This window comes from Neomonachus schauinslandi, chromosome 3 (assembly GCF_002201575.2).
Source record: "Neomonachus schauinslandi chromosome 3, ASM220157v2, whole genome shotgun sequence".
Taxonomy (NCBI): Eukaryota; Metazoa; Chordata; class Mammalia; order Carnivora; family Phocidae; genus Neomonachus; species Neomonachus schauinslandi.
This window is the reverse complement of record NC_058405.1, coordinates 161,124,360-161,149,095: the sequence shown is the minus strand read 5'-3', so window position 1 is coordinate 161,149,095 and position 24,736 is coordinate 161,124,360. Positions and strand designations below refer to the sequence as shown.

General features: G+C 38.1%; 1 protein-coding gene and 1 pseudogene across 1 annotated transcript in view; one reads left to right on the top strand and one right to left on the bottom strand.

The window, feature by feature from the left end:
- ABI2 (abl interactor 2) overlaps window positions 1-24,461 on the bottom strand; it is a 117,024-nt gene extending 92,563 nt beyond the window's left edge. The window contains 1 exon segment of the mRNA XM_044913700.1: window positions 24,161-24,461. Coding sequence (XP_044769635.1) covers window positions 24,161-24,277 — 117 coding nt within the window. The 5' untranslated portion in view covers window positions 24,278-24,461.
- On the top strand, window positions 14,425-22,498 carry LOC110591969 (annotated as a pseudogene).
- Window positions 24,462-24,736: the final 275 nt, after the last annotated feature.

Sequence of the window (24,736 nt, the reverse complement as noted above, 5' to 3'; positions counted from 1 at the left end):
ATATATATTTTTCTGAAGATACACAAATGGCCAAAGAGTACAAGAAAAGGTGTTCAACACACCACTAATCATCAGCAAAATGCAAATCGAAATCACAATGACCTATCACCTCACACCTGCTAGAATGGCTACTATCAAAAAGAAAAAACATAACAAGTGTTGGCAAAGATGTGGAGAACCCTTGTACACTGTTGCTGGGAATGTAAATCAGTACATCCACTATGGAAAATGAGGATGGAGTTTCCTCAAAAAGTTACAAATAAAAATACCGAATGATCTATCATTCCCACTTCTGTGTATATAACCAAAGAAAATGAAATCACTATCTCAAAGAGGTATCTGCACTCACATGTTTACTGAAACATTATTCACAACAGCCAAGATAAGGAAAAATCTAAGTGTTAATCTACAGATGAATAAAGAAAATGTCACATATACACACACACACACACACACACAGGAATACTATTTGACCTTGAGAAAGAAGGAATTCCCGTCATTTGCAACAACATGGGTGGACATGGAGGGCATTATACTTAGTGAAGTAAGTTAGACAGAGAGAGATAAATACTGTATGATCTCACTCATCTAAAAAAGCCAAACTTGTAAAAACAGAGAATAGAATGTAGCTGCCAAAAGCTGAAGAGGGGGTGGGGGGGAATGGGAAGATATCAAATGGTGCAAACTTTTAGGTCTAAAATGAATTAAGTTCTGGGAATCTATTGTACACCATGGTGACTACAGTTAAAATACCATATTATATGCTTGAAAGTTGCTAAAAGAGTAAATCTTAAATGTGCTCACTGCTGCCCCCGAAAAAACAAGTAGGTATATGACATGATAGAGGTGTGACCCTGTTGTGGTAATCATTTCATAACACATACATGTATCAAATCATCAAGTGTATACCTTAAACTTACAGAATGTTACGTGTCAATTATATCTCAATAAAGCTGGGGGGAAGGGGAACAGTGCCAGACTCACTTTGAGAAATTTGTACAAGGCACTGTTTCCCAAATAATAGGAAACACCAGAGGAATAAGTTCTAGGATGCACCTCCAGATACCATGGCCATAACAAAATCACAGGATTGCCCCACCCAGAACAGATACATCTAACATAATCAGAGATGTGAGAATAAACAGAAAGCAACCACTGGAACTCTCAATCTGAGAAACACACCATCTTATTATGCTATAATCAGGATATCGGCACATAATTACTGTTGGATCTACAACCCATCACTTAGTAAATGTGCATCTTCCAAAAAATATATGTACCACATCTTAGCACTCAATACTTATGAAGCTAGTAACTGGACAATGCAACACTACCACAGAAAAACTTAGTGTTTCCACACTATTCTGGCCAGCACAAACCACAGCTCGAACAGAATGCAAGTCCCCTCTCAATTCCCCAATCAAATAGCAAATGAGTACATAAAGAAATGACAGTTATAAAAATCATCATTTTACAACTACCAAAGCAATAACTGTTTCAATGTTTCAGGCAAAAATCATATATGGATATGAAAAGCAATGTGAGAAAATCATTTAAAAAAGGAAAAAAGTATCTTTACATAACAGAAATATGACAAACATAGCTGAAATTAGTCATATTTAACATCCCAATAATGGTACACACTCTTAATATAAAAAGCACTGTGCTGAGAACCTATTATCACTATTTATTGCCTAATATAAAAAGATGCATAAACTAAATGTTATCATAGGGAAACAATCAGAAAAACCCAAATTAAGGGACAATCAAAAGGGAAAAAAAAAGCAAAACAAAACACTGGCATATACCTTTAGAAAATGTCCATGCAGTGAAAATATAGAAAAGCTAAGGAATTGTTCTAAAAATTAAAATGACATGACAAATAAGTTCAATAAGAAATCCCAAACTGGATCCTGGATTGGAAGAAGAAAAGAATTCTGCTAAAATAGATATTATTGGTAGAGCTGGCAGAACTTGGGAGTTCAGTAGACAGAGACAAGAAGCTGGGAAGACCAAGGCAAATACAGTTCATAAGTCAAAAGAAACACAGTGTTGCACAGAGAAATCCAGAGATATGCAGAGGGTCTCCTTTTAGTATTCACCAGAATACTGACCAGTGCATGCATAGGAGAAAACTACCCAAGGGTGCAGAGAGAATCAGCCAAGAGGATGATAAGGAAGAGTGCCTGGTCCTCCTACAAGTCATGGAATAGTGAATTGTCCTACCAGCCAAAATGGAAAAGCTCCCAACTCACTGGTTACACTACACAGAGGGTCTTGCCTTCTGAGTAGTGGGGAATAATTAGCCCAGACTAAAAAACCCACTATTTACACCAAACAAATCATGAAAGGCACAAAAAGATAAAATAGTTTCCAAGTAACTTAACTGCATTCAAGAATAAAGTTTAAGAACATTTATAGGAAGATAAACAAAGATCAAGCACCCAGTAAATTAATAATCACGAGTGATAATCAAAGGTTACCAAATGTAAAAAAGGAGGAAAATATATTGATAATGAGGAGAAAAATCAATTGAAGCCAATCTAAAATGGACACAAATGTTAAAATTAGCAACAAAGACATTAAAATAATCACTATAGCCATATTCTATGTATTTAAAAAGTTAAGCAAAGACCTGACCAATATAAAATGAACCAAACTGAACTCCCAGAAATGAAAACTATGTCTGAGATAAAGAATACATCCAAAAATGACAGAACACATTACAAACAAAAAAAGATTAATGAACTTGAAGACATAAGAAGAGAATTTCTCCAAAATGAAAAAGAAAAGCATGAAGAAAAAAAAAAAACTTAATGAAAAGAGAATCAGTGAGCTGTGGAACAACCTCAAATAGCATAATATATGTTATTGAAGTTCCCAGAAAAGGGAGTAGACAGAAAAAAAAATACGTGACAGAATAAATGCATGGAAATTTTCAAAATCTGATGGAAGGTCTACACTCACAGATCAAAGAAGTGCAATGAGTCTTGAGTACAAGAAGCAGAAAGAAAACTACACGAAGGCATATCAAAATCAAATTGCTAAAAAAGTGATAGAGAGCAAATCTTCCAAGCAGCAAGGGAAAATCAGACATAACCCTAAAAATGAACAAACTACTAAGGCAAATTTTTCATTTCAAACAATGTAGACCAGAGAACAGTGGGGCACCATCTTTACAATACTGACCACATAGCTCAGTCGGTTAAGGGTCCAACTCTTGGTTCCAGCTTGGGTTGTGATCTCAGGATCATGGGATGAAGCCTCGAATCAGGCTCCACACTCAGCACAGAATCTGCTTCAGATTCTCTCCGTCTCACTCCCTCCCTTTCTCTCTGCCCCTCCCCCACTCATGCACCCTCTTTCTAAAATAAATAAAATCTTTAAAATACTGTCCACAACCAATGATGTATTGTATGGTGACTAACATAACATAATAAAATTTTTTTAAAAATTAAAAAATAAAGAAATAAAATAAAAAATAAAATACCGTCCACACAGAATCCTATACCCAACAAAATCACCTTTCAAAAATAAAGACAAAGGAAAGATGTTTTCAAACATACAAAAATAATAATAATCACCAACAGACTTGCACTGAATTGTTAAAGGAAGTCGTATAGGACAGGCAGAGAGGGAAAATAACACCAGTTAAAAACATGGATCTACACAAAAGAATGACAAGTGGAAATTGTAATTACATTGGTAAATATATGATATTTTTAAAGTTAAATTTTTTAAAGATAACTATTTAAACAAAAATTAAGAAAAATATATTACAAGGTTTATAACAAATGTGAACATAAAATGTATGATGACAACGGTATAAAAGATGGGAAGGAGAAACGGAAGTATAATACTGTAAGATTCTCAAGCAATGCAAAAAGTGCTATAACAACACCTGAAGAGAAATTGAGGTAAGTACTACAAGCCCTAAAATAACCATTAGAATTGGAAAACAAAGAGTTACATCTAATAAGCCAACAAAGGAGATACACTAGAATTACGAGAATTACTCTAACCAAACGAAGGTATAAAAAGGGAAGAAAGGATGAGACAAAATAAACAGGTGATATAATTGAACCTAAACATATCTCTAGTCACACAAAAAGTAAATAATCTAAACATGCCAACTAAAAGAGATTGTTAGAGTAAATACAACAGCACAACCCAACTATATGCTCCTTTAAAAAAAAAAAAAAACGCTCTAGGGGCTCCCGGGTGGCTCAGTTGGTTAAGCATCTGCCTTCGGCTCGGGTCATGAGCTCAGGGTCCTGGAATAGAGCCCCATGTCAGGCTCCCTGCTCAGTGGGGAGTCTTCTCCCTCTCCCTGTGCCACTCCCCCTGGCTCATGCTCACTCTCTCTTGCTAGTGCACACACACTCTCTCTCTCAAATAAAATCTTAAGAAATACACTTTAAAGACACAGATAACATAGAAACAAAAGAATGAGAAAAGATACTATACAATACTACCCAAAAGAAGATGGAAGTAGCTACAAAAGTACAAAGTAGATTGCAGAGGAAAAAAAATGACCATAGATTTTTTAAAATTTTCTGATAAAAATGCTAATTCATAAAGGGAAAACAAATGTAAACATTTATATACATAACAGTTTCAAAATACATGAAGCAAAACTTGATAGACTTGCAATTGACAAATCCACAGGTACAGTCAAAGATCACAATAACTCTCTCTCAAATTGACAGAATACACAGAAAGTAAACATAATAGACTGAACACCACCATTAACCATTAACCACTTTGACCTAATTAACATTTAGAGAACACTCCAAGAGCAGAATGCACATTATTTTTCAAATGCACACAAAACATTAACCAAATTAAACCCTATTATAGGCCAGTAAAAAGTCTCAAAACAATTTAAAAGAATTCAAGTCAAACAAAGTGTTTGACCATAGAAGAATTATATTAGAAATCATTAGCAGAGGGGCGCCTGGGTGGCTCAGTTGGTTAAGTGTCTGCCTTTGCTTCAGGTCATGATCTTAGGGTCCTGGGATAGAGCCCCACACTGGGTTCCAGCAGGACCCTGCTCAGCGGGAAGCCTGCTTCTCCCTCTCCTCCCCACTTGTGCTCTCTCTCTTTACTTGAGAGAGAAAATGAGAGAGAGAGAGAGAGCATGAGAGGGGCAAGGGTCAGAGAGAGAAGCAGACTCCCTGCTGAGCAGGGATCCAGGTGTGGGACTTGATCCTGGGACTCCAGGATCATGACTTGGGCCGAAGGCAGTCACTTAACCAACTGAGCCACCCAGGTGGCCAAATAAGTAATCTTAAAAAAAAAATCATTATCAGAAAGATCCATGGAAAATTCCCAAATCTTTGGAAATTAAATAACACTTCCAAATAACTCATTGCTCAACAAAAGCCATTAAAAGAGAAATGAGAGTGTGGGGGGAAATGTCTGGGGGGGGGGGAATTTAAGATTTGTGGGATGCCACTAAAGCAGTACTTAAGAGGAAAATGTATAGCCCTAAATGTCTATATTAGAAAGGAAGAAAACCAATGACATCAGTTTATACTTTAAGAAAGAAGAAAATGCAGTATAAATTAACCCCCAACCAAAGAAAAGCAGAGGGAAGGAAATAACACATGAGAGCACAGTCAATAAAAAGAAACAGAAAGTCACTAAAGAAAACCACTGATATCAAAAGTTAGTTCTCTGAGATCAACACAAACGACAAACTTTTAGCCAGAACTAATCAGGAAAAAAAGAGAGAACATACAAATAATCTGTATCAAGAACTCAAAATGTGACAATTCAACACCCAAAAACCAAATAATCCAATTTAAAAATGGGCAGAGAACATGAATAGACATTTCTCCAAAGAAGACATGCAGATGGCCAAAACATGAAAAGATGCTAAATGGAGCTCCTGGCTGGCTCAGTCAATCTGGATTCTTACCTTACACAAAATATACAAAAATTAACTCAAAATGGATCGAAGACCTAAATAAAACACACTAGAATATTATATACAATGGAATATTACTCAACCATAAAATAAAGTACTGATATATGCTACACAACATGGATAAACTCATAGTTTACTATGCTAAGTGAAAGAAGTTAGATACAATAAGCCACATATTCTTTGTAGCTAAAACTATAGAACTCTTAAAAGCAAACATAGGTATAAATTTTCATGTCCCTGGTTTAAGCAATGTTTCTTAAATATGGCACCAAAAGCCCAAGAAACAAAATAACTTGGACTTCACAAAAACTAAAAACTTCTGTGCATCAAAGGACAGGCTTCCAAAGGGCATGATCAAGAAAGTGCAATGACAACTGACAAACTAGAAACAAATATTTGCAAATCGTATATCTAATAAGGATATGCTATCCAAAATATATAAAGAACTCTCACAACTCAACAAAAAGGTAAACAACACAATTAAAAAGTGAACAAAGAAAAAATAAAGAAAAGAACTTGAGTAGACATTTCTCCCAAGAATGGTCAATAAGCACATGGAGGGCGCCTGGGTGGCTCAGTTGGTTAAGCAACTGCCTTCGGCTCAGGTCATGATCCTGGAGTCCCGGGATCGAGTCCCGCATCAGGCTCCCTCTGCTCAGCGAGGAGCCTGCTTCTCCCTCTGACCCTCCCCCCTCTCATGTACTCTCTCCCATTCTCGCTCTCTCAAATGAATAAATAAATCTTTAAAAAAAAATAAATAAGCACATGGAAAGATGCTCAATATTATCAGTGATTAGGGAAATATAAATCAAAACCACAATGGCATACCACTTCACACCAACTACAATGGCTACAACCTTAAGCAGCAAATAACAAATATTGTCAAAGATGTACAGAAACTGGAACTCTCATACACTACTGCTAGAAATGTAAATAGTACAACCGTACGACCCAGGAATTCCACTCCTATGTACACCCAAGAGGATTTAAAATATAATGTTTAGACAAAAGCTTACACACAAATGTTCATAGCAACATTATTCATAATAACCAAAAGGTGGAAACAACCCAAATATCAACTGATGAATGGATAAACAAAATGTGGTATATCCATATAATGAAATAGTTGGCTATAGAAAGGAATGAAGTGTAGGCATGCCTCATTCTACTGTGCTTCCCAGATGCTGTGTTTTTTACAAACTAACATTTTGTAGCAACCTTGCTTCAAACAAGTCTACAGGTGCCATTTTTCCAACAGCATCTGTTCACTTCATGTCTCTCTCTCCATTTTGGTAATTTTCACAATTTCAAACTTTTTCATTACTATATTTGTTATGGTAATCTGTGACCAATGATTATGACTCCCTGAAAACTCAGATGATGGTTAGCATTTTTTGGCGATGAAGTATTTTTTTTTTAAGATTTTATTTATTCATCAGAGAGAGAGCCAGAGACAAAGAGAGCACAAGCAGGGGGAGCTGCAGGCAGAGAGAGAAGTAGGCTCCCTGCTGAGCAAGGAGCCTGACGTGGGACTCAATTCCAGGACTCTGGGATCATGACCTGAGCTGAAGGCAGACACTTAAAACCAACTGAGCCACCCAGACGTCCCAGCAATGAAGTATGTTTTTAAACTGATCTCTAAGGGCGCCTGGGTGGCTCAGTCTTTAAGCATATGCCTTCGGCTCAGGTCATGATCCCAGGGTCCTGGGATCGAGCCCCGCATCGGGGTCCCTGCTCAGTGGGAAGCCTGCTTCTCCCTCTCCCATTCCCCCTTGTTTGTGTTCCCTCTCTCGCTGTCTCTCTCTCTGTCAAAAAATAAAAATCTTTTAAAAAAATAAAATAAAGTGATGTCTAAGCCCAACGTGGGACCCAAACTCACAACCCCAAGATCAAGAGTTACATGCTCTACCAACTGAGCCAGGCAGGCACTCCAGCAATAAAGTATTTTTTAACAAAATGTACAATGTTTTCTTTAGACATAATCCTATACACTTAATAGACTACACTGTAGTGTAAAAATAACTTTTACATGTGCTGGAAAACCAAAATATTCATTTCATTTGTTTATTGCAGTATTTGCTTTATTGCAGTGCTCTGAAACCAAACTCCCAATATCTCTGGGGCATGCCTGTACTGAAACATGTTACAACACGGATGAGTGCAGAAAATATTATTATGCTAAAGTGAAATAAGTCACACAGAAAAGGCCACATATTATGTTTCTATTTCTATGAAATGTCCAGAATAGGCAAATCAATAGAGACAGAAAGTAGATTTGCAGTTGCCAGGGAGTGCAGGGACATTCAGTGATTATTTAATGGGTACAAGTTCTCTCTGGGATAATGAAAATGTTCTGAAATTAAATTTGGTAATGGTTGCACAACTCTATAAATACATTAAAAACCACTGAACTTTACACTTTAAAATAGTTAAAATGGTGAGTTCTATGTTATGTCAATGTTGTTTAAAATAAAACCCAAAACATCAATTAAATAGGGTTTTTAACAAACTGATGACAACTGTTATGTTTGGAAAGACAGAGGTAGGATTAAAGTAGCAGCCAAAATGATCTGGTCTAATTTACACATCTTGTGTCAAAAGAGTTTATGTATAACATCAAATAATATTAAACCGATCTGAATTAACCAGACTTTAATCTTTTTTAAAAAGTCATGTTAATAATACGAGTGATCCAGTCTTTATTCACTTCAAAAGAAGAAAAAATTGAAATACAATGCCCTGTCATTACATGTATATAACACATCTACACCACTGACTAAGCTGCTGACATTAAATTTATGTTATATGGAGGTTTTGTTATTTGCACATGAATAAAATTCATGATTATACATATTACATTATAAGCAAATGTGCTGATAAAAACCCAGAAAAAATATGAATTTAACGTCAATAAATTTTAATTTCTTCTTCTCTCAAAACAGTACTATATATTAAGCTAAGTTATTCAAGTCCTTTTTCTGAACCTGGTCTGCTCTTCTACAATAAAAGGGTTTAAGGGAGAAGAGAAGGGACTATTATTCAAACATGATCTCCCGACAGAAGACTTGTAGTACTATATATTGAAAAACACAGGCATCCCTTGTTGCTTCCCCTATTCAATATTGTTTTGTAGGTTCTGGAAGTTCCTAACAATGCATCTCCTTGCCTCTATTCAAAGTGTTCAATAGATAAATAGATAAAGCCAAATAACAGCAAGAACAACAAAAGAAAAGCAGTGCCATGTTATATTTAGTCCAAACCCCGCCAATTCAGAATTTACTGAACAGAGGCTCTTCATAGCAATCAAAATGGTCACAGAATTAGACCGTTAGCTCCATGAGTTATCAATGATTTCCCAGCATGAACAGATACTCATAAGTATTTCTTGAATGAAGAAGAAAAACATACACATGTAAAAACTTTAAATTGTATGAGTCATAATTTCAATCATTTTACTCAACAAACCACAAGGGACACAGACAAAAAAAATGAACAAAATTTCTATCTTCACAGAATTTTAGTTTAACAGGGTCACAGCTAAGCTTGAGTTTACTTAACTGATTTTTTTAAAATAGGAATATCTCGGGGCACCTGGATGGCACAGTCAGTTGAGCATCCAACTCTTGGTTTTGGCTCAAGTCATGATCTCAGTGTCGTGGGATCGAGCCCTGCGTTGGGCTCCATACTCAGCGTAGAGTCTGCTTGGGTTTCTCCCCCCACCCTGGCCCTCCCATTCATTCTCTCTAAGATAAATAAATCTTTTCAATGAATGAATGAATGAATGAATGAATAAATAAGTAAATAAAAATAGGAATATCTCCCTTGCTCACTACCCAAAAAGTGAGAGATCCACTAAGACATTTAATGAGTATCCACTATAGAATAAGCCATGCACTAAGTGAAAGCAAATCAACTTCAGAATTAACTCCAAAGTACTAGCCACATGTGAAATACCACTTACAATTCTGTTGGTCACATCTATATTAAATATCCTAGGCAAATGAAAAGTATTCACCAACTTCATTTACCTGTACATACAAATACAAGCTCTTCCATTCTGGAAAACTAATTTATTTCACTACTCTCATTTGGGTATTTTCTACTGCTTACAAGAAAAAAAACCTAATTTATTCTTTTAGCAAATATTTATTGAATGCCTATTTTGTCCCAGGCACTGTTCCAGATATTGACAATCAAAAAGACTCCCTTTGGGGCGCCTGGGTGGTTCAGTCAGTTAAGCATCCGACTCTTGATTTCAGCGCAGGTCATGATCTCATGAGACCTGCATCAAGCTCTGCACTGGGGTGGAGCCTGCTTAAGATTCTCTCTCTCCCTCTCCCCATCCACCCCCTTCCTCTCTCAGGTAGGTAGGGGGCTGGCGGGGGGCGGGGGGGTAGGAGACCCCCTGCCCTCATGGAGCTCACCAGCCAGGGGAGACAGAGGCAAATTAAACAAATAGGTTAACATTGTATGTTAAATGGTAAGTAATACAAAGAAAAATACAGCATGGGAGGGCGCCTGGGTGGCTCAGTCGGTTGAGCGACTGCCTTCGGCTCAGGTCATGATCCCCGAGTCCCGGGATCGAGTCCCGCATCGGGCTCCCTGCTCGGCGGGGAGTCTGCTTCTCCCTCTGCCCCTCCCCCCTCTCATGTGCTCTCTCTCTCTCTCATTCTCTCTCTGTCAAATAATAAATAAAATCTTTAAAAAAAAAAACAGCATGGGAAAAAAAAGTACAAGCAAAAAGGAGAGTAAACAAAGTATGTTATAACTCTATATAGACCAGGAAGGGTCATCAAGGAAGGTGACATTTGGACCAGATGGTTCCACAGATGAATTCCACCAAACATCTAAAGAAGAATTAATACCAGGACACCTGGCTGGCTCAGTCAGTGGAGCATGCAATTCTTGATCTTGGGATTTTGAGTTTGAGCCCTACTTGGGGCATGTCGCCTACTTAAAAAAATTTTTTTAATTAAAGAAGACTTAATACTTACTCTTCTCAAATGAGTCCAAAAAAAAAAAAACAAACAAATAGAAAAGCAATGAAAGCTTCCAAATTCATTCTATGAAGCCAGCATAACCCTGATACCAAAACCAGATAAACACATCACAAAAAAAAGAGAATTACCCAGTATCTCTGATGAACACAGATGCAAAATTCCTCAACAAAATATTAGTAAACCAAATCCTACAATCCATTTAAAAAATCATTCACCACAATCAAGTGGGATTAATTCCTGGGATGCAAGTGTGGTTCAATATTTGCAAATCAATCAACAAAAATACATCACTTAAAAAGAGAAAGGATAAAAACTATATGATTATCACAAGAGACACAGAAAAAGCAGTTGACAAAGTACAACATCCAATCACGATAAAAACCCTCAACAAAGCAGGTTTAGAAGGAATATACCTCAACACAATAAAGTCCTTAAATGAAAACTCACAGCTAACATCATCCTCAACTGTGAAACACTGACAGCTTTTCAGGAACAAGACAAGGATGTCCACTCTCACCACTTTTATTTAACGTAGTACCGGAAGTCTTAGCCTCAGCAACCAGACAACAAAAAGAAATAAAAGGCATCCAAATTGGTAAAGAAGTAGTAAAACTTTCACTGTTTGCAGATGACTTTCACAATTTATATCATGTCATCTGATACTATATATAAAAAACCCTAAAGACTCCACCAAAAAACTATAGAATAAATGAATTCAGTCAAGTTGCATGATACATCAATATACAGAAATCTGCTGCATAACTATATACCAATAAAGAAGCAGAAAGATAAATTAAGAAAACAATACCATATACAATTACACCAAAAATAATAAAATACCTACAAATAAACTTAACCAAGGAGGTGAAAGACCTGTACTTGAAAACACTGATGAAAGAAATTGAAGATGACACAAATGAATAGAAAGATACTCCACACTCATGGATTGGGAGAACAAATATTGTTAAAATGTCCATACTACCCAAAGCAATCTACAGATTTAATGCAATCCCTATCAAAATACCATTTTTCACAGAACTAGAGCAAACAATCCTAAATTTTATATGGAACCACAAAAGATCCTAAATAGCCAAAGCAATCTTGAAAAAGAAAAACAAAACTGGAGGTATCACAACCTCAGATTTCATGATATACCACAAAGCTATAGTAATCAAAACAGTACAGTATTGGCACAAAAATAGACACACAAATCAACAGAACAGAAAACCCAGGGATGCCTGGGTGGCTCAGTCAGTTGGGCTTCCAACTCTTGATTCTGGCTCAGGTCATGATCTCAGGGTCATGAGATGCAGCCCCACGGTCGGGCTCCACCCTCAGCAGGGAATCTGCTTGAGATTCTCTCTCTCCCCCACCCTCCCCCCATTTCCTCCCGCACGTGAGCTCTCTTGCTCTAAAATAAATAAATAAAGCTTTAAAATTTTTTAGAAAGAACAGAAAACCCAGAAATAAACCCACAATTCTATGGTCAATATTTGAAAAAGGAGGCAAGAATATGCAATGGGAAAAAGACACTCTCTTCAACAAATGGTGTTGGGGAAACTAGACAGCCACATGCAGAAGAATGAAACTGGACCACTTTCTTACACCATACACAAAAATAAACTCAAAATGGGTTAAAGACCTAAATGTGGGACCTGAAACCATAAAAATCCTAGAAAATAGCACAGGCAGTAATTTTTCTGACATCGGCCATAGCGACATTTTTTTAGATACATCTCCTAAGACAAGGGAAACAAAAGCAAAAATAAAAACAAAACAAAACAAAGCAAAAAAAAAACAAAACTAAACAAAACAAAACCTATTGGGACTACATCAAAATAAAAAGCTTCTGCACAGCAAAGGAAACAATCAACTAAACTAAAAGCCTACTGAATGGGAAAAGATATTTGCAAATGATATATCCAATAACGGGTTAATATCTAAAATATATAAAGAACTTCTACAAATAAAAACCAAATAATCCAATTAAAAAATGGGCAGTTGAGGGGCGCCTGGGTGGCTCAGTCATTAAGCGGCTGCCTTTGGCTCAGGTCATGATCCCAGGGTCCTGGGATCGAGCCCCGCATCAGGCTCCCTGCTCCGCGGGAAGCCTGCTTCTCCCTCTCCCACTCCCTCTGCTTGTGCTCCCTCTCTCACTGTGTCTCTCTCTGTCAAATAAATAAATTAAATCTTTAAAAAATAAATAAATAAATAAATAATGGGCAGTTGATGTGAACAGACATTTCTCCAAAGACAACACACAGATGGCCAACAGACACATGAAGAGATGCTCAACATCACTAACCATCAGGGAAATGCAAATCAAAACCACACCAAGATATCACCTCACACCTGTCAGAACAGCTAAAATCAATAACACAAGAAACAAGTGTTGGCAAGAATCTGGAGAAAAGGGAACCTTGTACACTGTACATAGGACTGTAAACTCGTCCAGCCACTGTGAAAAACAGTATGGAGATTCTTCAAAAAATTAAAAATATAATTACCACACGATCCAGTAATTCCACTACTGGGTATTTACCCAAAGAATATGAAAACACTAATGCAGAAAGATAGATGCACCCCTATATTTATTGCAGCATTATTTACAATGCCAAATTATGGAAGCAACACAAATGTCCATTGATAGATGAATGGATAAAGAAGATGTGGTACGGAGCACCTGGCTGGCTCAGTCAGTAAAGCATGTGACTCGATCTCATGGTCATGAGTTCTAGCCCCATAATGGAGCTCCCACACACAAAAAAGATGATTTTATATATAAATATATGTATCTATTTTTATATATGTGTGTGTTTATATATCTGTGTGTATATATACAAATTTGTGTGTGTATATATCTGTGTATACACACACACACACACACAAAACAGAATATTACTCAGCCATAAAAAAGAATGAAATATTGCTATTTGCAACATGGATAGAGCTAAATGGTATAACACTAAGTGAAATAAGTCAGAGAAAGACAGCATCATATGATTTCATTCATATGTGAAATTCACTCCTTAAATCTGAATTTAAGAAACAAAACAAATGAAGAAAGAAAAAAAAGGAGAAACAAAAAAACAGACTCTTAAATATAGAAAACAAAATGATGGTTACCAGAGGGGAGGTGGGTAGGGAGGTGGGTAAAATAGATGAAGGGGATTAAGCATACACTTACTGTGATAAGCACTGAGTAATGTATAGAATTGTTGAAACACTGTATTATACATCTGAAACTAATGTAACACTGTATGTTAATTATACTGGGAGTAAAAATTAATTTTTAGAAGGTTTTTTTTTTAAGTTAAAAAAAATAGAAGTTGACATTTGGTCAAAAGCATGAAAAAGGTAAAAGATCCAGTGATACAACTATCTGGGGAATGAATACTCCTGGTGGAGGACATGGTAAATGCAAAGTAAAAAAATCTTGAGGCACCTTTCCCATATCTGGCTACTCTGGCAGCTGCTCTTGGTTGGGGCCATCGTGCACCTAAGGGAGGAAGATGATGGCCACAAAGAAAATGAAAAAGTTGCTGGAATTGATCAACTCTAGGCTCCAATTCCTTATGAAAAATGGAAAGCGCATGTTGAGGTAGAAGCAGACTCTGAAAATGATCAGACATGGCAAAGTAAAACTGGTCATCCTCACCAACAACTGCCCAGCCTTGAGGAAATCTGAAATAGAACACTACACCATGTTGGCCAAAACTGGTGTCCATCACTACAGTGGCAATAATATTAAATTGGGCACAGCATGTGGTAAATACTACAGAGTATGTATACTGGCTATCATCGATCCAGGTGATTCCCATATCATTAGAAGCATGAACAGACTAGTGGAAGTAATTCATGCAAAATTTTTCTTTAATAAAAGTGGTCAGAACTTGTTTTTAAAAAGTGGGGGACGGGGGGACTGGGTGGCTCAGTCAGTTAACCAACTAACTCTTGATTTTGGCTTGGTTCACAATCTCAGGATCGTGAGATCGAGCCCTGAAAAGGGCTCTGTGCTGGTTGTGGAGCCTGCTTGGGATTCTCTCTCCTGCCACTCCCACTGCCCCTCCCCTCCCCTCCCATTTGAGTGTGCACAATTGTGCTCACTCGCTTAAAAAAAAAAAAAAAAAGTCTTGAGGCAGAAGTATGTCTGTTATGTTCAAAAAAGAGGCCAAAGTGACTGGAATAGAGTAAGCAAAGGAGAGGAGAGGAATTAAATTAGGAGAGGATTCAATACTAGAAAACTAGATCATTCGTGGCTTGTAGGCAATGTTAAGGACTCTAGTTCTTATACTAAGTGAGAAGGGAAGTCTCTGAGTGTTTTGAACAGAACATGATCTGATTAAGATTTTTAAAAGATCACTCCTGCTATTGCTATAATCTAACTGAGGAATAATGGTGGCTTGGATCAGGCTGGTAGCAGGGGAGGTGGTATAAGTCAGATCCAGACATGTGAAAATAGAGTTATTTGTTAATCCAATGCAAAAGAGAAGGGTCAAGGACAGTACCAAGGTTTTGGGCTCAGGTATCAAGGGGATTAGAACTGCCATTTACTGATAAAGGAAGGAAAAGCTATGTTCATATATTGTGACTGAATAGTGCCCCTCCCCCCGCCCCAAGATGAACACATCCTAATCCTCTGGAATCTGTGAATATGTTACCTTAACGTGAGATGGAAAGATTATCAGAGTGGGCCCAAGGTGGATCTTTAAAAAGGAAGACAGAGGATCAGAGTCAGAGAAGCAATGTGACAACAGAAGGAGGGGGAGAGAAAAGGGAGGTGATGATGGAAGCAGAGACAGAAAGATGTGAAAACAAAAACTGAGGTTGGAGTGATGCCACTTCTGGCTTGGAATTTGAAAGAGGGTCATGAGCTAAGGAATGTGGGCAGCCTTTAGAATCTGGAAAAGGCAAGGAAACTGATTCTCCCCTAGAGCGTCCAGAAAGAACGCAATTCTGTGGCCCACTGCAGACTTCTGACCTCCACAATTATAAAATGGTAAATCTGTGTTGTTTTAAACTGCTGAGGGGGCACCTGGGTGGCTCAGTCGTTAAGCGTCTGCCTTCAGCTCAGGTCATGGTCTCAGGGTCCTGAGATCGAGCCCCGCATCGGGCTCCCTGCTCAGCGGAAAGCCTGCTTCTCCCTCTCCCACTCCCCCTGCTTGTGTTCCCTCTCTCGCTGTGTCTCTCTCTGTCAAATAAATAAATAAAATCTTTAAAAAAAAAAAACACTGCTGAATTTGTGGTAATTTGTTGTAACAAAAGAAAATTAATATAAATACAAGTTTGAATATTTAGAAATTAAGAACTATAGGTAGTATCAAATTTTCTGTATTATAACAAAATCTCCTTCAAAATTTGAAAGTAATACCATAGGATTATAAGGTTGTATACTCAAAAGATATTGTATCAGATTAAATGTCTTAGCATTTTAAATAAATGTCCTCATACATGTAAGTTCAAAATAGGAATTACAGTAGTCATCAACTAAATGATAATACAATATTTGGTCACATAGGGTCTGAAGACTCCTCTCTGAACCTCTGAACTTTGCCAAATCTGTCACCCTGATATAACTTCTAGAAGGCCTAATTCACCTAACCCCTCCATCTTGGCAAAATGCTGGAGAAGCTGCAAGTTATAATGGTTATGCCCTAAGTCAGTATATAACCGTAAAATGGATATAAAAGAAGAAGGTAGGTTAATTTGTATATTTACAAAAGAGGGCCTGAGGTATGAAAAGTTAAGAAATATCACTCTAAAGCAATTCAATTTGGGGATAAAGTCCTTGAACCCAGGGCATCCCTACTTAGTATATCACTATATCTAGAAAATTAAAATACAACTATTTGTGGGTCTATGATATGAACTACAACTTTACAGACTACATTTAGTTGCAAAAAGCTGTGAAATTCTTTTTAACTAGAAAAATACTGCCATCATACAGTTGTAGTTAAACAACTACGTGTGAGGGGGACCATCCTGGCTCAGTCAGTGGAGCATGCAACTCTTGATCTCGGGGGCATGCGTTTGAGCCTCACACTGGATGTAGAGATTACTTTTTAAAAACAGCAAAAAAACTGAAAATTTTAAAAATTAAAAATAAATAAAAATAAACAGGACATGTTAAACTAGGATGCAAAAAATCCTAGCACCACCTAGCATCTTTGAACCCCAAACACAATCAAATCTCATCCTATCAAAATCCTTGAAATTAAAAAAGTGACCAAAGACATACCACAAAAGAGCAGGGTAAAAAGATGACAAAATAAAATATTTAAATCTTCAATATCATTAATAATAAGGGCGCCTGGGTGGCTCAGTTGGTTAAGCGACTGCCTTCGGCTCAGGTTATGATCCTGGAGTCCCGGGATCGAGTCCCACATCGGACTCCCTGCTCAGCAGGGAGTCTGCTTCTCCCTCTGACCCTCCTCTCTCTCATGCTCTCTCTCATTCTCTCTCTCTCAAATAAATAAAATCTTAAAAAGTATATATATGTCATTAATAATGATTACAAGTAAAAGCAAACATACAGCGTATTTCATTGATTGCATGATGAACATTTTTTCCTATTTTAACATAACTGAAATTGAAATGCATTGGGTCAGGTAAGTGGCAGTATTTTAAGTGTTTAAGAGGCAGTGTTCATTAATTTAGTGGCACATAAAATAATGGTGTACCTTAAAAATTGATAGTCTTAGCTTTGATTAAACATATAGTTTTAGCTATACTAACTCACTGAATCTTTAAAACTATCCTATAATGTAGCTTCTGTAACTGTACCATCTTACAGATAAGAAAACTGAGACAGAGAGGTTAAATAACTTCCAAGTCACACAGCCACTAAAACTAAAATTATCGGGTGCCAGGGTAGCTCAGTTGGTTAAGCATCTGCCTTCGGCTCGGGTCATGATCCCAGAGTCCTGGGATCAAGCCCCACATGGGGCTCCCTGCTCAGCGGGGAGCCTGCTTCTCCCTCTCCTTCTGCCCCTCCCCCTGCTTGTGCTTTCTCTGTCAAATAATCAAATAAAATCTTAAAATAAATAAATTAAATTAAAATTATCTTTAACACATGACAGTATTTAATTACAAAATGACTATTTTGTCATATTCTCAGTTTTTTCATAACTATCTTAGTGATCTCAAACTCAAAAGGTTTTTAAATAATGTTGTAAGCTTTTATAAACAGTTCTTTTGCACACACAAATACAACATATAGCAGAGTGCATAAATAGCAGTCAATATACAATGTACACCTGTTTAACCAAGCTTGCTTATTGTACCAAATTTCTAGACATTAATATAAATCCATTTCTTGTAAAAGAAAGATGTTCTGTAACTCAAAATGCCTATTACTTCACCGATCAAACTTTCTGTATTTTTTTTAAATATACTTTGCAATCAAACGATTCACCTTATCAACAGACTAAAAGTAAAATGAACATCTTAATAGATATGGAAAAAGACGTATGACAAAATATAACATCCATTCATGGTTTTTAACCATGAGTAAGAGTCTCGGAATATAATTTAATCTGTGTTTGCAATTTTATCAAAGGTCTTGATAATGACTGGGTTATTACTAAAAATCCAATTACCAAATATCTGCTTAGAAAGTCAGGACTAATTTCTCTGAGGATGATAAACATTAATCAAATCCTGAAGAATTAAGTCACCTCAATCTAGGGAAATTCAGTCTCCCAGTCTGATCCACTTATGTGTTCGCTCCTCTCTGTGGAGGTAAAAGACAAAGTCACAGAGAAGGATGTAAATATTGGTCTTCAAGTATCTACTCTCAAATAACTTTCTCCTTCTTCACACTAGGTGCCTTTAAGTTTCCTCTATTTGTGAGAACAAAAGAACTCAAACACATAAAGATAAACCCCTTCTGTATACTCTGTGACATCTATTAAAAAAACAAAGTCAAACCAACACCATTAAAAGTTTCTTGTTAGGGGCACCTGATTGGCTCAATGGGACTCTTGATCTCTGGGTTTTAAGTAGAGCCCCACATTGGGTGGCGAGATTACTTAAAAATAAAATCTTTTAAAAAACAATAATAGTAATAAAGTTTCTTTTTAAAGCAAGGTATAGAGGTAATAAACAACATGAACCCATTTTTGATATGTAGTTGTGTATAGCAAAAATATTTAAAAGTATAAATACCAGATGTATATTCAAAATGGGCAATTTTAAGTTTCTTCCTTAATAATTTTTACTAATAATTTTCAACAGTGAGCATGTATTCAAATAGTTTTTATTAAATAAGAATTTTAAACCTTTACATTGTTTTAGTAATGACTTTTTTTATGAATCTGGTAACAAGCCATGATTCTATTAGCTCCATGATTCTATTAGCGCCATGATTTTTTTTTTTTTTTTAAGATTTTATTTACTTATTTCAGAGAGAATGAGAGAGAGAGAGAGCATGAGAGGGGGGGAGGGTCAGAGGGAGAAGGAGACTCCCTGCTGAGCAGGGAGCCCGATGCGGGGCTCGATCCCAGGACTCCAGGATCATGCCCTGAGCTGAAGGCAGTCGCTTAATCAACTGAGCCACCCAGGTGCCCTAGCTCCATGATTCTTATTAGCTCCTTCATGCAATTTTTAATGAATTCTGGGAGTATCCTTGTTGATAAAGACAAAAAAGGGAAGCCACTAATGACATCTCTCCTATTATTCAAAAGCAAAAATATATAGATACATTTCAGATAAAATTTAAGGTATAGTTTTTGAAAAAATTTTTATAAAGTATTTTTTATTTTATTATCTTTTAAGTAAGTTCTATGCCCAACATGGGGCTTTAACTCATGACCTTAAGATCAAGAGTTGCATGCTTTACAGACTGAGGCAGCCAGGCTCCCCTTAAGAAACATTTTGAATTTCTGTTCTTCTGAGCAAATCCATGTTACTGGATGATTTTGCTCTTATTCCAAACCATGGACAATGCGATTTTACTATTTATCTAATGTGAATTATCACTCACAAAAAGTAACTATTTTATCTAACAAAGGGGAAAAAGGCAGGGGTGCCTAAGTGGCTCAGTCAAGTGTCCAACTCTCATTTGCCGCTCAGGTCATGATCTCAGGATCTTAGGATCAAGCCCCAAGTGGGGCTCTCCACTCAGCGAGGAGTCTGCTTGTCTCCCTCTCCCTCTGCCCCTCCCACTCATGTGTTGGCACATGTGTTGGTCTTTCTCTCTCTCAAATAAATCTTTTAAAAAAAGGAAAAATGTAACTAAGTATAAGTTAGTTTTCGGATGCCTGGATGGCTCAGTTGTTTAAGTATCTGCCTTTGGCTCAGGTCATGATCCCAGGGTCCTGTGATCAAGTCCCGCATTGGGCTCGTTGCTCAGTGGGGAGCCTGCTTCTCCCTCTGCCTGCCACTCCCCCTGCTTGTGCTCTCTGACAAATAAATAAATAAAATATATTTTTTTTAAAAGTTAGTTTTCCAGATTTACTCTAGAAAGTAATAACGATAAATTTATTTCATCTACCAAAACACTAAAGCAACTCATATTATCATAAAATTCTCCTATTTGTAAAAATGTAGATTCCAAGTCAATCAAAATACTGTTAAAAATTTCTGGATACTTCTTAGATTAGGTATCAATGTTTATATTAATAAATGTATCGATGTTTATATTAATAAATGAAAAAAAGAAACACAGGTCTTAACGTATCTTAAAAAACCCTTAACAATTACTAAGGCCTTTTTTACAGAGAAAAAATAAAATCAATCAGGTAAATATCAGCAAATGTTAGTTGTAACTTTTTATCATCACATTTTAGAAAAAAAAATACTTTTACTATCACTCATTCTAGAGATTGAAATAATAAAAGAAAACCATCTAAATTTTTACTAAAAATTATTTTTAAATTTTTAACGTTAGCTGCATTAGTAACCTGAAAAACTACTACTTACAACACTGCTGTATCTATAGATTTTGTATGTGTGTGTGTGTTAACACAGGCAATACCTAGTCACTCTTTTTTTTTTTTTTTTTAAGATTTTATTTATTTATTTGACAGAGAGAGACATAGCAAGAGAGGGAACACAAGCTGGGGGAGTGGAAGAGGGAGAAGCAGGCTTCCCGCAGAGTAGGGAGCCCGATGCGGGGCTCAATCCCAGGGCCCTGGGATCATGACCTGAGCCAAAGGCAGACGCTTAACAACTGAGCCACCCAGGCGCCCCAATACCTAGTCACTCTTAATGCCAGTAATATATCTGAAGGATGTTTTTATTAGAAACAATTTAAACACAGTACAGTTGTTTTCAGAAGGACAGCACAATCATTTTTCCTTCCTTTGCTCAATATCCACACTAAATATAATCCACATTTAGAATATTCTTATTTAACATAATTATTTGGATATTCCTATGGTTAAAACCAGCTATTTAAGAACACTGAACAGGGGCGCCTGGGTGGCTCAGTTGGTTAAGCGACTGCCTTCAGCTCAGGTCATGATCCTGGAGTCCCGGGATCGAGTCCCGCATCAGGCTCCCTGCTCGGCAGGGAGTCTGCTTCTCCCTCTGACCCTCCTCCCTCTCATGTTCTCTGTCTCTCATTCTCTCGCTCTCAAATAAATAAATAAAAATCTTAAAAAAAAAAAAAAAAAAGAACACTGAACAAAGAACCTTACCCTTTGTTACATATAATCAACAGATTTATCTTTTTCTCCTTTACTGGCAAAAATTACATTTCCACAAGATAAAATGAATGTTAGGTTGGTTAACTTAAGCTAGTGGTTAGGGCATGATGTTATAACAAGGCTAAACTGACAACCAATTAACTTTGCAGGGTAAGAGGCAGCATCAAAACCACTGCTGGTCAGTTCTCTGATCACAAAGAGAGCCAGTTGGGTCAAATGTACAGCTGGTCAGCAGAAATCTACAATCAGCATGTTCTATTTATCAACTTTACTACAAACAAATCATGCAAAGAGCTGTCATCTGGGAAGAGAAAAACACCAATGATATACCCACTGGATCATGAAACAGATGATAACCTAGGCGGTAAAATCTAAAGTATAAAATCTATTTTAGATGCTAAGTTGAAAAAATATTTTTAAATCCATTTCTTTTAATATCTATACTAAGAATTTTAAATGCCACCACACTAAATTTTTAATCCTATTGCTAAAACAAACAGATAATGGTGGCAGTAATATTCTTCTCCTCTCAACTAGAAGAAATGTATAAAATATTTAAAAAGAGGACAATCCCTAAGCCCTTTAACCTCTCAGCTTTATTAATCCATATACTTTACCTTTATGTATCAATTGTAATCTAAGAAAAACTATACCTTCAAATCAAAATAAAAATTATTTTCTAAAGAGAGACAAATCTGTTTCTCATTTTTTACTCCTGGTAATAACTGCTACCAAGTCACTTTTCCACTCTCAATGTCTCTTCTGACTTATAATCCCATAATATGTTGCAGGAGGCAATGGAATTACCACTCAGTCCTTTAGATTTGCCTCTCCTACAGACTGTGAATTCCCTGAGAATAGCACAGCTTCCTCCAGTCCTTCTTCCCACCTTCACTCCCTTACAGAGTATAAACTGACACACTACATTATTCATTTGTTCACAGATCAGCCTCTCCTATTAACTACACTATAAAATTCTGTAGACATTAGGTGTGTATCATCAACCCTTTACACTGTGCCAGGCTATAGAAGACTTTTGAATAATATTCAGTTGAAAATTGAGCAACTAAACATTTGACTCTTTCCTATCCCACTCAGTATTAGCAAAGCACCCTCCAAATATGGACCACTGTATTTTTTGTATGAATCTTTGACCCAAGACACATTTTTTTCTGTTTCTATTAGCCATACTTTCAACTGCCTCTTTGGAGGGAAAAGCCTTGGAGTAGGTCTGGTTCCTTCCCCAATACAAATAGTCCCTACAAGATAATAGAGAGTTCATTATACATCCAATCAAGTAAAATCTCACAATAACATCCTTGATTAACTATGCGATCCTTACAAAATTCATGAGCCTATAAATTCTAACACCTTTTTTTTTTTTTTTTTTTAGTTTATACTAAGACTGGAGAGCGCTTCCCAACATAGCTGATACTAAGGATGCCGGGAGAGATGGAAGTGGGAGGAAGGGAGGAAAAAGAAAAAGAAAAAGACCATAGTGAAAGAACAATTTAACATACTTCTTCCATTTCCACCTTTATCCCAAGAGAATTTAAATGGGAAGGGAAAAAAATGGAGGTAGAACCTGTGATTCAGAATAAGCCATAGAGAAAACAAAAGATGCTGAATTTGCAGTGTTTTATCCTATCCTTTCAAATAATTTTTAAGAAGGATTTTTTTTTAATCCACAGAATCTTTTGCTTCATACAGGCGCAGCTGGATCTCATCTCACCCAATACACCCCACCTCCATATACATACACACAACGTTACCACTATGAGTCTCCGTGCCAAACCAACCATCTCGGGAAAAATTAAACCATGAGGATCATTTCCTAATCCCTGCTGAAAAATACTCACAATTCTTTTTCCCCACAGGAAAATTAACTATTCTAACGGGAATGGGGAGGGGGGGAGTGCTCGTTATCATGCAGTTTCTCATTCTCCACAGGGAGGAAAATGGCAACAACTTCCAAAAAGAGACAACTGCTCTTCTACTGTATCCCCGGTTAGAAACTAAAAAAAAATAAGCAAAATTACCAGTCTCTTGAGGCATTTATATGAATATAAAACTAAGGCACTTTACTTTGCAGCAACATAGCCCCTTAAAAATCCTCCAGAGCTTGGGGGATGGGGGTGATCCATCAATCCCCCCACACCCCTGCTATATGGGGGAGCAGGATTCTGTCAAATAGAAAAAGCCACTCTCCGCCTCCTCCGCCATCCCGAACACTGACGGGTACCGAGTGCGGGGGCGGCCGAGGGGGAGAAGCGAAAAGGCGGGGACACAACACACACACACACACACACCCCGCACCGAGGACTGATTCATGGCTTTTTCAAAATGCTTTAAAGCTACAATGTCCTCCAGCCGCAGGTTTCTCACCAATTCACCAGCCCCAGCTCCCACCCTACTCCCCCAGCCCTCGCCCTCGGGGGCTTAGCTGGGCTGGGTCCCCGCCGCGGCCTCGGCCCCGCGCGCCCTACGCCCCCAGGCGCGCGGCCCCCGGCCCGGGGATCCCCCACGCGGGGTCCACCAGCCAAAGGCCCAAAGAGCCCAGGCCGGCACATGCTTCGCACCTGGATGTAGTTGTTCTCGCAGTAATCTGCCACCCGTTCCAGATTCGTGTAACTGTCGAAGAGGGCCCGGCGGCCCCCCGGGATTTCCTCCTCCAGCAGCATCTGCAGCTCCGCCATCTTCACATCCTCCTCCTCCTCATACAGACCGCAGAGGTAGCGGCGGCAGCAGCGCCTGGGAAACCCAAGACTGGGAGAAGAAGAGCGGCGGCGGCGGCGGCGGCAACTCGGGAGGAGCGAGAAACACCCCCGAGCGCCACAGGGGAGGGGGCAGCAGAACGGGGGGCGGGGCGCGAGCCGACGAACTCCGAGGACGGTCACCGCGGCGACGGACGGCCGGGCGCGCGCACGCGCGCTCCCCTCCCTCCGCCCCCGGACGCCCGAAAAAGATTCCCACCCTCGGCCGCGCCGCCCGCCCCTCCCCCACTCTCGGCGTTTCCTAGCGACGGCGGGAGTGGGGGCCGGGAAGCGCGCGGGAGTCGTGCGCGCCGTTAACCCTTCGGCCCCCGCAAGTTGCGTGGCTCGGGAAATGTCCCCGGCGGCCTTTGTTGGTCTGAGTGAACGCGCTGCTGGGCTCTG